Source organism: Pongo pygmaeus, chromosome 12, assembly GCF_028885625.2.
Source record: "Pongo pygmaeus isolate AG05252 chromosome 12, NHGRI_mPonPyg2-v2.0_pri, whole genome shotgun sequence".
Classification (NCBI taxonomy): Eukaryota; Metazoa; Chordata; class Mammalia; order Primates; family Hominidae; genus Pongo; species Pongo pygmaeus.
Window position 1 is genome coordinate 29,099,109 of NC_072385.2, and position 17,004 is coordinate 29,116,112.

The window sequence follows — 17,004 nt, forward strand, 5'->3', positions numbered from 1 at the left end:
GTCTCACCATCTCAGCCACAGGTAGAGAACAACAAAATCTTTTTTTTTTTTTTTAGATGGAGTCTCGCTGTGTGGCCCAGGCTGGAGTACACTGGCATGATCTTGGCTTACTGCAACCTCTCCTTCCCGGTTCCAGTGATTCTCATGTCTCAGCCTTCCAAGTAGCTGGGATTACAGGTTCACACCACCATGCCCGGCTAATTTTTGTATTTTTAGTAGAGATGGGGTTTTGCCATGTTGGCCAGGCTGGTCCGAACTCCTGACCTCAAGTCATCCACCTGTCTCAGCCTCCCAAAGCACTGGGATTACAGGTGTGAGGCTCTGCACCTGGCCGAGAACAACAAAATCTTAGCCCTCAATGTCTGCACTGGGTGTGCAGAGTGAGTGACTTCCAAAAGGTCATAAACATGCTTTAAATCATTCATTTTCTCATTCCACAAACATGTATTGAATACCCCTTATGTGCCATAAGGAATACAGGGAAAAAAATGCCTTTGTTTTTGTTCTCAAGATAACAACAAACCAAAGTGCCGTAGGTGCTATGGTAGAAATATCCACGTTGCCTGAAACACAAGGAACACACGTCTAACGTGGGGCCCAGCATTGGAAACCCAGTCCAAATATTGCTGCGTGAGGTTGTAGGAATTCTTCAGTCATTGACTGATTCAACAAAGATTTACGGAACACTTACAGTGTGCCAGGCTGTTATCTGGGCGCTGAAGACTCAGTCTTATAAATGAAGTAGCCAGATTCACAGCTGTCATGGAGCTTGTGTTTGAGTTGTGGTGTGGGGAGGGAGCTAAGGCAGAGGATGCAGAAGAGACAGACTGTATACCAGTCAGCCAATAAGCAAGCCATGGATTCCATATGTTTTATCGAGTGTCTAATATGTGTCAGGCAGAGTGTTGCATGCTGGTATTATAAAGACGACACAGCCCCTGTCCCTGAGGGGTTAGATAAAAAGGAAAGAGCCTGTAGGAAGGCCTAGCGCAAAGAATGGTGTTGTGTTTGGGGAAAATCAAGCTGTTTAGTTGAGCTGGGGCACAGGGTGTGGTAAGGGAGGGGGCCCCCTCTTTCAGTGATGAAATGCACCCTTTCCACAACTTGGGAAAGAATCCTTCCTGGAAACTTCACATGAACCCTCTCAAAGTACTTATTGATGTAGACATTTGGAACACGCTGTAGGTCCTGGGTGTCTATAAAATAGCATCATCCAGCCGATCATCTCTCCCCACATTGCTGAACTGAGGACATGTGAACTGGTATCTCTCGGTGGTTCAGAACAGGGGCCACCACCTGTGTAGTAAAGAAAGTGTTTTTGGAACACAGTCATGGCCATTCATTTAAATATTATCTATGACTGCTCTGGTGCTACAATGGCAGAGGCGAGTAATTATGACAAAGACCACGTAGCCCAAAAGCCTATCTGGGCCTGTAAGAAAAAGCTGCCAACCCCTGGTCTAGGAGCTCTGCTTACCTGAAATACAAACCAATAATGAGTTTCTGACACACCAAGTTCAATTCCCTCCCTCCCTTCCTTCTGTCTTTTCCTTTTCTTCCTTCCCTTCCTCCCTTCCTCCTCCCATCCTCCTTCTTTCCTCCTTCTTACTCTCTTTCTCTCTCTCTCTTCCTTCCTTGCTTTCTTACCTAACCCACATTCCCAGAAACTGATGTGAATAAAAACAAGTGTTGGACCTGAATGTGTCAGTTAAACTACAACTAGGATTTGCCTTCTGAGGTATGGCAAGAAACGAATTGGTTAATGTTTGCAAAATGCCAGGACATTCTTGAATAAAAGGACCTATATAAATTCAAAGTATTTATAATTATTATGATTATTATTATAATTTATGAGATGTCATAAATCTCTCCAAAATAGGATGAGATCAACACTTTTAACAAGAGAACAGGACTCTATATAAATCGCTGTGGGCTCACCACCTTTAAGGAGGAGCACTGACTGAAGACAGGTGAGTGTGAAGCAGAGGCATGGGTCTTACGCTCGGGCTTATTGAAGTTGAAAATCCAGTGTATGGTGATCAACTGGCAATGATTGTGTCTCTGCTGCATAAGAAATATTGGAGTCAGGTGAAACTTAGGGACCTTGCAAAGAAAACCTGAGTTTGAAAAGATTTGTAGATGATAGAATAATTTTTCCTGTTCATTACAACACTTATCAAAATTCAGATTACTTTTAATGCAAGTATGTCATTACTTTTGGATTTGTGAGCATGTGCAAATTGAATAATGGGAGAAAAGAAATGTGTGTGCACTTAACTGTAGCTGTAATAGGGCCAAATGCGATGTCGTACTTGTTAACTGAAAGCCAAAAGACTAAGGTGTTTGTATTTTGCCAGCTGGTAAATCCCTTGCTTGCCCTCATGGGCAGTCTTGCCAATGCTACGTTAACCCACAACCATAAGTATTGGTTCTATAACAGTCTTATTTTCTCTGCAAGCTGTGGAAGAACTAAGGTCAACATGTCTAACAGTCTCGGCTAACAGACTAAAAAGACAGATACGCCTCTAGAGTCCATAGATGGAACAGAGGGGCCAAGGTCTCTCTGATTTGCTCTTTGTGCAGAAGGAAACATTCATGGGGAAATCTCTAGCATAGGATGATCCTTCCTGGAGTTCTGAACTTTCAAAAACCCAAATGGGAAAAGCAGTCGTAGAGGACGCACTGAGAAAAGGAACTCCCTTCCAGCTCACAGTCTCTCTCTGCAGGGAAAAGATTTGCCTGCCCAGAGGGAAGAAAATGATCAAACTTTCAGAGGTCTTCTAGGCTGGTAATTATTGATTACAATCCAAATTCAGTAAATAGGTATTTTCACAGGCCATGTGAAGGTGCAGCTCTACACAGCGTAACAGCTTAAAATGAGCCTTCATGTTGCTGCCCTAATTTTTGCTCTAAAAAGTTATATTTTTCTCAAAAAAAAAACATGATCTTAGTGGCAGAATAATTTTATATTATTTTATATTTGTGACTGCATTGCTATTACTATTTTAATTTTAGGCCTGTTGGTGCATAGCAATCTGTGAGGCAATGGGCAGGGGTGTTGCTGTACGTGCATGTGTGTGTGCGTATGTGTGTGTGTATGTGTGTGTGTGTATGTAGGGAGGGAGAAGATTAGAATAGCAAGAGGGGGATGAGTACGATGTGATGCTACTGGAAAGGGCTTTAACAAATTTAAAAATTTAAACATTTTAAAAATGAAATAAAATAAAAATTTTAAAAATTAAAAAAAGTTTTTAAAATTTTTAAAAATTAAAAAGTAAAAATAATTAAAAAATAAAAATAATTTTAAAACCAGCCTGGTGCCGGTGGTTCCTAGCACTTTGGGAGGCTGAGGCAGGCAGATTGCTTGATCCCTGGAGTTTGAGACCAGCCTGGCCAACATAGCGAAACCCCGTCTTTACTAAAAATACAAAAATTAGCCAGGCATGTTGGCACACGGCTGTAATCCCAGCTACTCAGGAGGCTGAGGCAGGAGGATCACCTGAGCTCAGGCAGGTTGAGGGTGCAGTGAGCTGAGATCACATCACTTCATTCCAGCCTAGGTGACAGTGAGACCCTGTTTCAAAAAAAAAAAATTAACACTTATAAAAATTAAAGAGTGATCTAATGAGACATTCTTACAGGCTTATAATGGTGAGAGGATTCCACAATTTTGGGCCACCACACTCCTGCCTGGGAGACAGAGTGAGACCTTGTCTCAACTGAAAAAAAAAAAAGAAAAGAAAAAGCAAAAAACCCAGGGGCTGGGCGCGGTGGCTCATGCCTGTAATCTCAGCACTTTGGGAGACTGAGGTGGGTGGATCACCTGAGGTCAGGAGTTCTTGACCAGCCTGGCCAACATGGTGAAACCCCATCTCTACTAAAAATACAAAAATTAGCCAGGCGTGGAGGTGTGTGCTTGTAGTCTCAGCTACTTGGGAGGCTGAGGCAAGAGAATCACTTGAACTCAGGAGGCGGAGGTTGCGGTGAGCTGAGATCGCACCACTGCACTCCAGCCTGGGCGACAGAGTGAGACTTTGTCTCAAACAAAACAAAGCAAAACCCAACAAAACAAAAAGTCATTAAAAATAAAATTAAAATTAAAAAATTAAAAAAAGAAAGGCCTATCAGCACACAATGAGTAGGCAGACACAGAGACATGTTAGCAATAAACAATAGTGACAACACAGCTTAGAGCAGGAGACCATGCCTAATGTGGATGCATACAGCAGTTCTCAGTTCTCTCAGGATTAGATGGGGACACCACAATGGGGCAGGGGCACCTTCATTGCTCAGCACGTTGAGGTGTTAATACATCACATTTCTGGGCTGGATGGAGGGCCCCAATGACCTGCAATGATACCGTTTAAGGTTAAGGTAAAGATTGAGAGCATTCATGGAAAAGGTTCTAAGGTGTGAAAACCGTAAGACCAAAGATACCTGTTTCCACCTTTTCTAGAAAAATTGATGAACTGAAGAAGACATGGTCCATTATGCCTTACAAACTTACACAGTGCTTTGGGAATTCCAAAGTACTCAGTGGAGAGAGGGTGAGTAGAGGAAGATGTCCCCATCCAAGCCACCAGGAATGTGAGGTAGCTCCTGAGGGATGCTCTGGTTGTCAGTTTCCAGTGTGCCTGGCAGGTCTGTTGCTCCAGCTTGTTGACACTCCCTTGCTGTTTGTTACTATTTTGCTCTCTGAGTAGGGAGAAGAGGGATGCGGACATAAACATTGTGCTTGACATCATGACCACTGTGCTGCCTTGGTCTGACATCTTCATAATGGTTTTAAGCAGGGAGCCACAGGGGGATTTACAAATGAATCATAGGGAACTGACAGACACTCTTTGAGCACACCCAAGTGATGTCTCGACAATCTCTTCTAAACACAGGGTACTTTTCATCACTTGTAAATTTGGGCCATAGAGTTTGGGTTGCTTCAATATGCTGTATTTATGGACAAAATGACATTGTTCATCCATTTAAGAATTCCAAGCTAGGTGTGGTGGCTTGAGCCTGTAATCCCACCTACTCGGGAAGCTGAGGTGGAAGGATCACTTGAGGCCTGGAGTTCAAGACCAGCCTGGGCAACATAGTGAGACCCATTTCTACATAAAAACTAAAAAATTATCTGGGCATGGTGGCATAGACCTCCAGCCCCAGCTACTTGGGAGGCTAAGGTGGGAGTATCACTTGAGCCCAGGAGGTCAACGCTGCAGTGAGCCATGATCGTGCCATTGCACTCCAGCCTGGGTGACTGAGTGAAACTCTGACTCTGAGAAAAAAAAGAAAAATTCCATTGTCACTTCTTGCTCTTCCCTGATGAAACTGAAAAACTTTACCTTGATGACCTGGTCCCAGGAGCAACCAGAAAGTAATTCTGTGTTCCCATTAAGTGGCACATGTATTTACATAGACTCTTTCATTAAAGTGACTTCTCAACACAGATATTTAGTTCCAAGCATGGAAAATAAGGTAGCTCTCCTGTTACAATAAAAGCTGAGTCCTTCCACTTGGGTTTCCAAGAGGAAGTATTTTTCTTTCCTGGAAAAGCAGCAAAAAGAGTGAAATACCCTGGGTGGAGCATTTGAATGTGAGCAGTGCTTTTTCCTGAAGGGTCCTTCCATAAAGCCAGTGATGCACTTTCATGAGACCATGAGCTTTTCCTATACCCAAGCAGCTCTTTGTCCATTCTTTTCTCCTGGGATTGGTTGTCTTCTCTTGTTTACTGCTGGAGGCTCAGGATGCTGAATAAATGACTCCTGTTGGGTGATTAAATCTGAGAGTTCCTGCAGACCCAGCTAAGATTCCAGGTCCCTGAATCTTTTTGGTGTTGGGACTGAGCATGACATTTTCTGCTCAACTAAGTAAAATCGGACAGACCATCTCAATGTTGTAGAGAGAATAACAAAAAGCATGGCTGCATCTGAAGGGCATATGCCCCCTCAGTTTAAGAAGACAGAAATCGAATAACTTCCTTTTTCTTTTTTGAGACAGGCTCTTGTTCTGTTTCCCAGGATGGAGTGCAGTGTTGTGATCATAGCTCACTGCACCCTTGACCCTCTGGGCTCAAGCAATCCTCCTGCCTCAGCCTCCCAAGTAGCTAGGACTACAGGTGTATGCCACCACACCTGGCTTCAAATGACTTCCTTAAAGCCTCTCCATCTTGAGATGTAATCTCTTCCTGGGTGTTTGAAGGAAACAACCCATAAGATTAACCTCAAAACAAAAGAGATGAGAAAAGCATCATGAAAGTACCAAGTGCCTTGTTTATATGCACATTCCTACATGTAATGACAGTAATAATTCAAAATGCTAGGCCACCAGGCTCTGCTGACTGGGGCAATGATGACATACACCCTGGAGTGGCAGGTCTTGGTGGGAGGCGCTTTGGAGGCAAAGGTCCAGAAACTCTACCATTCCCTGAGGTCAACAGCAAACTATCCTGGGTGGTATTTGTGTATTGGTTTGGTAGCCAGTAGGAGAACCAGGGCTGTTTGTACTCATGGAAGGTGATTAGGGGAATGGTTGGGATAAGAGAGAGAGAGAGCACATGAGCGGGTGCTCCATGTTGGCCAGGTGTTCATTCTCCAGTCTTGTGAGCACCTCATGGGTTCAATCTTGGGACCCCTGCCCATGAGCCAGCTTCTTGGGGATTTGCTGGTGGAGGTAGCTCCATTCTCCCTGGGCTCTGGTCCAGATTTGTTGCCACATTGGGGTTTTACAGAGGGGGAATGGGGAACATGGCTCAAGGTGATAAAGGGGGTTTGTGATTCCAGGCTGGGGTTAGAGCAGTGGGAAATGTCTTCCAACCAGTGTAGATTCCAGGGCACTGAGGAAAGTGTGGTCTTTCCTCAAACCTGAAGAAGAAGGGACCTAAATTCCAAGAAGTCACCAATACAAAATTCTCCTTTTGATAATGGAGATAATAAAGAGGCTCTTGGGATGAGGTATGGGCATCAGAAATTTGCTTTTCAGGGTCTGGAGCCGGGTCAGTATGTTTCTCAGTGGTTGAGATTCAAAGCGTCTTGCCTTCTTGAAATAAAGTAGTTGGTAACTTGACTGTATGTTGAGTTCCTGTGGGCTGAGTAAGAGTCTTCTCATTTTTAGATTAATTGAAAGAATGAATGGAGCACTTACTTGTCCTACTTTTGCTTTTTTTCACTATGATTCAAATAATTCATTTTCTTAGGTCAGATATGGGGAAATTTGTTCTTTTCACCCCTACTTCTGTAGAAATATTACATGTTGTTATGATGATGACTGATATTTTTGTATTGTCAAGCTAATTTTTGTTTTAAAAGTGTTTCAGGAGCCGTAGAGCCAGATCATCATCATGTCTGCATTGTGGCTGCTGCTGGGCCTCCTTGCCCTGATGGGTGAGTGTGGCTGATTTTCCCAAATGACTCTGGAGATGGGAAGGATAAGCACAGGAACACAATGGCACTTCTAATACTTGAAAATGCAACAAAAAAGATTATTTTTTTCCTAAACTGTCCAACAAATACTAGAGTTAGGAACAGCCACCAATAATCAGCCTCTCCCCAAATGTCTCACAGAAGAGTGGGGTTCTCTGGAATGCAAGGTGGGCTTAAAACAGCACTGCTTGAAGCCAGACTTTAAATATACACCATTGACAGCTGCTCATTGTCCACTATAAAAAATGCCAAATTGAATTTATTCCTAAAGCACATATTTCCATAGAAGAATTGAGGTGGTTGCCAGAATAAGACTAATGAATAAGACTAATTCAAATGGAAAACCAGAATCAAGGCAACCGAGCACATGTGATTAAGCTAACCATTGAGGCTGATTTAGTTGCTGTGATTGAACTTCAGCTTTGCAGCTAGAGGAAAAAGGGAAAGTACTTGTTTTTGTTTGTTTGTTTTTGTTTTTGTTTTTGTTTTGAGATGGAATTTTGCTCTTTCGCCCAGGCTGGAGTGCAGTGGTGCAATCTCAGCTCACTGGAATATCTGCCTTCCAGTTTCAAGTGATTCTCCTGCCTCAGCCTCCCAAGTAGCTGGGATTACAGGTGCCCGCCACTACACCTGGCTAATTTTTGTATTTTTAGTAGAGACAGGGTTTCACCATGTTGGCCAGGCTGGTCTCGAACTCTTGACCTCGTGATCTGGCCTCCCAAAGTGCTGGGATTACAGGGTGATCCACTGTGCCTGGCCTACTTGTTTTTTAATAAATAAAAGGAGGAAGCAAAGTTCCTCAGGAGAAGCTAAATTTTCCTGACTCTAAATTCAATAGATTTCTTAGATGAGGTCTCATAGTCATTCATTTAGTTATTGACCCATTCATTCAACAAATATTTTTAAATGCCTACGAGGTGCTAATCATTGGGAATACAAAGAACTTTGAGGATCATAGAGTGTGGCTAGGGAGAGGTCCACAAGGCAGGAACCAAGGAGTGATAAAACCAACTGCAATACTAAGGGTATTTGTCACCAGTCATAAAGATAAAAGTGCACTGATTAAAAAATAAAAAAGAACATGTCAGCTGGTTTAATTTTTAGTATATTCATAAAAGATCTAGTCTTTTCATTCCCACATTTTTCTTAGGTTACTTATCACAAGTTTGTAAAGTAGAAGTATTTGCTCCAAAAGACGAGTATTTATCAACCCCATAAAGTTCTAGGAAAATAGAACCTGAAAATGCATTTATATAAACACACAGGACACATATGATTATAGGCAATAGATATATCTCCAAAGATCTGCAAATCATTAAGGTTTGATAATCTAATCTACTTTAGTCAAAGGATCAAATAGATTAAACAGAGTAATCTGGCTGTGTGTGGTGGCTCACGCCTGTAATCCCAGAACTTTGGGAGGTCGAGGCGGGCAAATCACTTGAGCTCAGGAGTTTGAGACCAGCCTGGGAAACATGGCAAAAGCCCATCTCTTCAAAAAATTAGACAGGTGTGTTGGCTTGTGCCTGTGGTCCCAGCTACTTGAGAGGCTGAGGTGGCAGGATAGCTTGAACCTGGGAGGTTGAGGCTGTGGTGACCCATGATCGTGCCACTACACTCCAGCCTGGGTGACAGTGAGACCCTGTCTATAAATAAATAAATAAATAAATAAATAAATAAATAAGTAATCTAATGAGACATTCTTACAGCCTTATAATGGTGAGATGATTCTCAAAAGGAGCGATTTCTTGCCTACTGTAGGTATCTTCGTACTGGCTCATGTGCCCCCATTCTGGTGTGAATTGTAGATATATTATAAATACTTGTGCACCCACCTTGTGTGAATTGTAGATCTAAATACTCATGCACCCTTCTCCTGGTGTGAAGAGAAGGAACATTCTCCTCTTCAATGGCCTTTGTGAAATCCTGAGTGTCTGAAACCACCCTCCCCTTCAGTGACGACTGGAATGACAGAGGTAGAGAGAGATGGAAAAGAGAGAGAAAGGGAAGAAGTGGAAAGTGGGTGATCCCATGTGGAGACTGGTCCCATGCCTCTCTCCTTCACTCCCTTCTGCAGCCTTAGGCTCTTATCTAGAAGTGTACCTGAGAGAAAGAGTAGCCAACCTCAAATTCTCATTTATGAGCAGTGCCTTACTTTGGATCTGGGTTGATATCCCAGAGAGATCCAGATTTTATACTTGTTTCTCCAGAGCAAACATAAATTTATTTCATCAGAGCAACAAGTTAGGAATATTTGACGGAGAAGTGCTTGAAGTTCATATAAGATGAAAGATGAGGCCGGGCGCGGTGGCTCACGCCTGTGATCCCAGCACATTGGGAGGCCGAGGCAGGCGGATCACTTGAGGTCAAGAGTTCGAGACCAGCCTGGCCAACATGTTGAACCCTCATCTCTACTAAAAATACAAAAATTAGCTGGGTGTGGTGGCATGCACCTGTAATCCCAGCTACTCGGGAGGCTGAGGCAGGAGAATCACTTGAACCCAGAAGGCAGAGGTTGCAGAGAGTTGGGATCATGCCACTGCACTCCAGATTAGGCAACAGAGCCAGACTCTGTCTCAAAAAAAAAAAAGAAAGAAAAAAAAGTAAGATGAGGACTACTTTACAGGGAACAAATCCTCTCTGATGTGTTCCAAGACACCACCTGACAACATCAAAGGGCACCAGAACTTTACAAAGAGTGTAACTGCTTCAATAGCTCCAATAGTTACTCATATCTGCAGGGGAGCAGGTGAGAATTTGGTATTGAGGAAGTTTTTGTGATCATTTATTGGGATATTTCTCATTTAAATTTCAAGAGTTTCAATTGCAGAGTGAAGGTGATGTAATTGATTTTATTATAGTTACTTCTATTAATGTAATTTTATTCATGGACAGAAGAATGATGAGAACTAGTTCCGTGCCTTAGGCTGAACTTTTCTCAACCTGTAGACTTGTCTGAAAGCAGCAACTGGGGATGCTATGGAAACATCCAAACCCTGGACACCCCCGGAGCATCTTGTGGGACTGGAAGATGTCACGGCCTGAACTACTGTGGTAGCTATGAGCTTTCGCCTTCTCAACCTATTCCCCTGGCTCTCACTGTTTCCCATGCCTCACGCTACTGAGTGTTGGAAAGAGTTCCGGGTATGGGGTCCCAAAGCTCTGCTTCTTGAACAAGTCACTTAGCTGCCCCTGCATCCGTGGCAAGGGGGTTAGCATTACGGTATTTACAGTATTGTTGTGAGCTCTGATCGACACAGTGTGGACAAGGGTGCTTTTTATTTTTTATTTTTATTTATTTTGTTTGAGATAAGTGTCTGTCTTGTTGCCCAGGTTGGAGTGCAATGGTGCGATCTCAGGTCACTGCAACCTCCACATTCCGGGTTCAAGCGATTCTCCTGCCTCAGCCTCCCATGTAGCTGGGTTACCTGCATGTGCCACCATGCCTGGCTAATTTTGTATTTTTAGTACAGATTGGATTTCACCATGTTGGTCAGGCTGGTCTCGAACTCCTGACCTCAGGTGATCCTCCCTCTATGGCCTCCCAAAGTGCTGGGATTACAGGTGTGAGCCACTGCGCCCAGCCGAGAGTGCTTTTTAAACCATAAAAGCACCTAGAAGGTAAGGCTAGCTAAGTAGATTGGCTTATTATTGGCTTTCCTTTTGCCCAGCCTTCTTATTATTTCAGAAAGGTTTAAACTCGCGTGATTTCTTGGTATCATTTAGGAGTGGAAAACTGTGCAATTGTGAACAAACTTGTTGAGGAGCACTATCTAAAGACTTATTGAAGGGTTTGGCAGAATTTCTCCTTCATGTCAGGTTGCAGCTGATAGGCAGGCACATTTCATTTTATTGGGGTGCTCAGAATGGGACCAATGGTTCCTATGGCCATAGAATTGTCCTGGGTGGGCCAGAGCAGCCCCTGAGAGCCCAGCTGAAGGGCACTGACAGCCACAGGGAACCCTGGCTCAGGGGATGCTGACTCAAGCTCACAGGAGGAGAGTCCTAACCTCAGGTCAGGGAGTGGCCACTACTAAAGATTAAGACCAAAATCTGGGATTCTCAGTCCTCAACCATTACCCAGATCCTTGGATTGTTCTTTCTCTCTCCCCTTGAGCTTCTGTTGCAGCATAAGTCACACCAAGCTGCATCCTTCCTTTTGTGTTTGGTTTAGGAGTTCGTGCTTCTGAAACGCTGGCTGAAATAGACATGCCATACCTCCTGAAATATCAACCCACGATGCAAACCATTGGCCAAAAGTACTGCGTGGATCCTGCCGTGATCGCTCCTGTCTTGTCCAGGAAGTCTCCCGGTGACAAAATTCTGGTCAACATGGGCGATAGGACTAGCATGGTGCAGGTAACTCTCCATCCGTTGACACATGTGGCCATTCTGCTATGTGGCACCACTGCTTTGTTTTTTGGATGATGGCAAAGCTTCACAGAACACAGCATGAATGAAGCTCTCTAGAGCTGTGACAGTCACAGTTCTGCCTGAGAGATATGAGCAGCAACATTTCTGCTTCATGTTGAGCCACAATTTCTTTTCACAGTAAATAATGCCGTGTTTCCAGAATATCATCTGGGCCACCCTATTCTGGATTTCTGGACCTAAGTGGTCCAAGAGAAAGATCACAGATTAAATATTTCCTCAGTTATTTTGTAGCCACATGGCCTTGAATAAGTCATTTAATCTCACTGGGCCTTAGTTTCTCTACCTATAAAATGTCATTCTTACAGCATTATTATGAAGATTCCATGAAATAATGCAAAAAAGTACTTGATATCTGTTGGATTCTCAAAAAATGTTAAATTTCTTTTCCTTTATCTTTTTTCTATACAATTCTTAGTTCTGAAGAATGAGTTTTATTTTTGCATGAATTCTGCCTGGTATCACTTGCCAGTTAGAGACTTCTGGGGAATGGTCACTAATCCACTGTTGAATTAATTCTACCCCAGGGAATCAGTGATGGCAAGGGTGAGAATGAGGCTCGATTTTTTCCATTGATCTCACACTGCTTTTGTGGTTGTTGTTGAGGAACCTGTGAGTATTGCAGTCTTTTTTTTTAAGATTTTAGAAAAATTTATTTCTCAATGATCTCTTCAAATTTGCTTCCCTTGACTTTTTTGTATGATACTTTTAAAGTACTTTCAAATACTTTATTTTACTTCGATTTGGAGACCCATCCAATAATCTGATAAGATGAGGTGAGGGACACGTAATCCATCCTTGACAAGTGAGGAAATAGAATCACAAGGAAGGAGTTGCTGCTACAAAGTCACATGGCAGCTAGAAGAGGCAGAACTGGGACTGAGTATCTTGTGATGTTAGGGCTGGCATCATTTCTGCTGCGCTGTTCTGTCTCCTTTGTAAAATCTGGCTTTTGAGGAAAGGATGAGTCCATTTCCTTTGAAGATGAAATAAGAATTCCCTAGATTTGGGCCAGGCACAGTGGCTCATGCCTATAATCCCAGCACTTTGGGAGGTCAAGGAGGGTGGATTACATGAGGTCAGGAGTGTGAGACCAGCCTAGCCAACATGGTGAAACCCCATCTCTACTAAAATTCAAAAATTAGCTGGGCATGGTGGTGCATGCCTGTAATTCCAGCTACTTGGGAGGCTGAGGTGAGAGGATTGCTTGAACCTGGGAGGTGGAGGTTGCAGTGAGCTGAGATCACACCACTGCACTCCAGCCTGGGCAAGAGAGCGAGACTCCATCTCAAAAAAAAAAAAAAAAACAACAAAAAAGAGAATTCTCTAGATTTGGACATTTCTCCCAAATATGATGAAACCTACATGGAAGTGGTAATCAAAGGTGTATAAGAAGGGTTAGAAGTCCTGTTAGATGTTCAGACCATCTGGAAAGAGAATTACAAGTTCAGACAGAAAAATCCCTTTCTGGCCTGTTTGGAGGGTTTGCACTGCAGCATTGAAGGAGGGCATCACACTGCTACCTACACTAACTCAGTCATTAACTGAGTTACACCCTTATGCTGAAGCAGCGGTGAAATGTCTGCTCGTCCCTTCCTTAGCCCAAACCTTGTAACTTTACTATCTTTTTCCTCTGGCAAGAACACCACTTAACATTAACATGAGATCTATCATCTTAACAGGTTTTTTTTTTTTTTTTTAGACAGAGTCTGGCTTTGTCACCCAGGCTGGAGTATAGTGGCACGATCTTAGCTCACTGCAACCTCTGCCTCCTGGGCTCACGCGATCCTCCTCAGCCTCCCAGGTAGCTGGGACTACAAGCATGCGCCACCATGCCTGGCTAATTTTTGTATTTTTTGTAGAGATAGGGTTTCATCATGTTGCCCAGGCTGGTCTCGAACTCTTGGACTCAAGTGATCTGCCTGCCTCAGCCTCCCAAAGTGCTGGGATTACAGGCGTGAGCCACTTTACCCGGCCACAGATTTTTTTTTTTTTAAGTCTAGTTTACTGACTCTCGAAGCTTATTGTGCATATGAACACATGGAGCTCTTGTTTACATGAGAATTCTGATTCAGTAGGTCTGAAATGGGGCCCAAAGTTCTGCAATTCTAATAAATAAGTTCTCAGTTGTTGCTGATGTTACTGGTCCCTGGACCACATTTTAAGTAAAACCCAGGGTATAGGTATGGTCAATATAATGGGGGCTGGAAGCAATGGTGGGGAGACAAGGGATCAGAGAGTACTTGCCTTATTTAGGGTGAGACATAGCTTCGGTTACAAAATAGGCTGGGCACAGTGGCTCACATCTTTAAAATCCCAGCACTTTGGGAGGCTGAGGCGGATGGATCATTTGAAGTCAGGAGTTTGAAACCAGCCTGGCCAAAAAGGTGAAATCCTGTCTTTACTAAAAATACAAAAATTAGTCAGGCAGTAGTGGCGGGTGCCTGTAATCCCAGCTACTCAGGAGGCTGAGGCAGGAGAATCGCTTGAGCCTGGGAGGCGGAGGTTGCGGTGAGCTGAAATCACGCCACCGCACTCCAGTCTGGGTGAGAGAGTGGGACCCTGTCTCTAATAATAATAATAATAATAATAATAATAAAAAAGACGGGAGTAAAAAGGAATGTAGAAAAAGAGGGACACATTGAAATAACAAATTAAGATGATAGTAGCAACTACAAGATATTAATAATTGCAATAAATATAAATAGAGGAAATCTACTGGTTTAAAGACACAGATGTATGAATGAGATTAAAAGCCCAAATCCAGATTTACATGGTTTATGTGAGAAACACTTAAAGCATTTGAATATGCAAAAGTTTGAAGTAAAAGTATGGTAAAAAGAAGACCTATCAGGCATACAATAATCAAAATAATGTTGATAACTATGATATATTAAATAAAATACACTTTAGAAGGAAATATTTGGGATGGAGAGAATCATGACATAACAAAAAAGATTGAATTTATCCAGGAAGTATAGCAATTTAAAGCAAGTAGACACCAGTAAAATAGCCTCAAAATATATGCAGCATAAATTATTATTACTATAATAATAAACCTGCTATCATAATGGGAAATGTCAACACATCTCTCTTGATTATTTACAGGTTATACAATAAACAAACCGGCAAAGATATAGAAGAAAAATAAGTAAAACAATTAACACATGTAACAAGAACACAATTAAGAGGCTTGATTGTTAATTGGGGAGGGAGGGAGAGCAGGAAAGAAAGAGAGAGAAGGAGGGGGCTATAATTATTTATGTATCCATTAGGATACATACAATTGTCTCATGCACATGAGGAACATTTTACAAAAGTTGATCATATATCATCTATTAAAGAAATCCTCAGAAATTTCAGATCTCACCATAATACAATTATGCTAGAAGATAATTTTAAAAAATTAAAAATATCTCTGATCATATGGAAATTTAAAATACATGCACACACACACATACACAACACTAAGTAACTCTTAGGTTAAAGAAACAAATCATAGCGAAACTTAAAAATAACTAAAACAGGATGATAGAGAAACACTAGATATTAGAAACTATAAGATATGGTAAAAATGCTTTAAGGGAGATTTACAGTCACAAACCTAACATTAAAAAAAAAAAGAAAGCCTTTTTTCTAACCTTTAAGTTCAGGGGTTTATGTGCAGGTTTGTTCCATAGGCAAACTTGTGTCATGGGGGTTTGTTGTACAGATTATTTCATCACCCAGGTATTAAGCCTAGTACCCATTAGTTATTTTTCCTGATCCTCTGCCTCCTCCCAGCTTCCACCCTCCGATAGGCCCCAGTGTGTGTTGTTCCCCTCTATGTGTCCATGTGTTCTCATCATCTGGCTCCCACTTATAAGTGAGAACATGTGGCATTTGGTTTTCTGCTCCTGTGTTAGTTTGCTAAGGATAATGCTGGCTACAGATGTGTAAGCGTACAATACAGTTGTTAATTATAGGCACAATGTCATACATCAGATCTCTAGAACTTACTTGTCTTGCATGACTAAAATTTTATACCCATTAATTAGCAACTCCCAGTTTCCCTCTCCCCATCAGCCCCTGGCAACCATCATTCTATTCTTTGCTTCTATGAGCTTAACTATTTTAGATACCTCATATAAGTGAAATCATGCAGTATTTGTCCTGTGACTGGCTTATTTCACTTACATTATGTCCTCAAGGTTCATCTATGTTGTCATATAATGCAGGATTTCCTTCTTTTAAGGTTGAATAATATTCCATGATATGTGTATACCACATTTTCTTTATTCATTCATCTGTCAGGTACATTTAGGTTGTTTCTACCTCTTGGCTATTGGGAATAGCTTTGCAATGAATGTGGGAGCTGAGATATCTCTTTGAGATCCTGATTCCAATTCTTTTGGCTGAATACCTAGAAAGGGGATTACTAAATCATATGGTATTAATTTTTACTTTTTTTTTTTTATTTTTGGAGACAGAGTCTCACTCTTGTTGTCCACGCTGGAGTACAATGGCACAATCTCAGCTCACTGCAACCTCCGTCTCCTGGGTGCAAGCAATTCTCCTGTCTCAGCCTCCCAAGTAGCTGGGATTACAGGTGGCCACCACCACACCCGGCTAATTTTTGTATTTTTGGTAGACATGGAGTTTCACCATTTTGGCCAGGCAGGTCTCAAACTCCTGCCTGGTGATCCACCCGCCTTGGCCTCCCAAAGTGCTAGGATTACAGGTGTGAGCCACTGCACCCAGCCCATATGGTAGTTCTAATTTTAATTTTTTGAGAAACCACATACAGTTTTCCATGGTAGCTGCACCATTTCACATTGCCATCAACAATGTACAATGATTCCAGTTTCTCTACATCCTCACCAACCCTAGTTGTCTTAGTCTGTTTTCTGTTGCTTATTACAGAATACCTAAATATGGGTAATTTATGAAAAATAAAATTTATGTCTTCCAGTTATGGAGGCTGGGGACCCCGAGGTCAAGGGGACACATCTGGTAGAGCCTTCTTGCTGGTGGGGACTCTCTGCAGAGTCCCAGGGTGGCTCAGGGCCTCACATGGTGAGAGGCTGAGTGTGCTGGCTTAGTCTCTCTTCCTCTTCTTATAAAACCACCAGCCCCACTCCTGTGATAACCATTAACCCACTAATCCATTAATCTATGA

At 42.4% G+C, this 17,004-nt stretch overlaps 1 protein-coding gene across 5 annotated transcripts in view; it reads left to right on the top strand.

Annotated features, from left to right (window-relative positions):
• Positions 1–17,004, top strand: part of LYG1 (lysozyme g1) — a 118,051-nt gene that overhangs the window by 99,275 nt on the left and 1,772 nt on the right. Inside the window, exons 1-5 of one of the 5 annotated variants that reach the window (XM_054476723.2) lie at positions 57–1,970; positions 4,457–4,547; positions 7,302–7,376; positions 10,365–10,469; positions 11,590–11,774. In XM_054476723.2, coding sequence (XP_054332698.1) covers positions 7,334–7,376; positions 10,365–10,469; positions 11,590–11,774 — 333 coding nt within the window. In that variant the 5' untranslated portion in view covers positions 57–1,970; positions 4,457–4,547; positions 7,302–7,333. Of the gene's footprint in view, positions 1–56; positions 1,971–4,456; positions 4,891–7,301; positions 7,377–10,364; positions 10,470–11,589; positions 11,775–17,004 lie in introns of those variants that run through there. The other 4 variants (XM_054476726.2, XM_054476724.2, XM_063649216.1 and 1 more) reach the window with 4 other exon arrangements.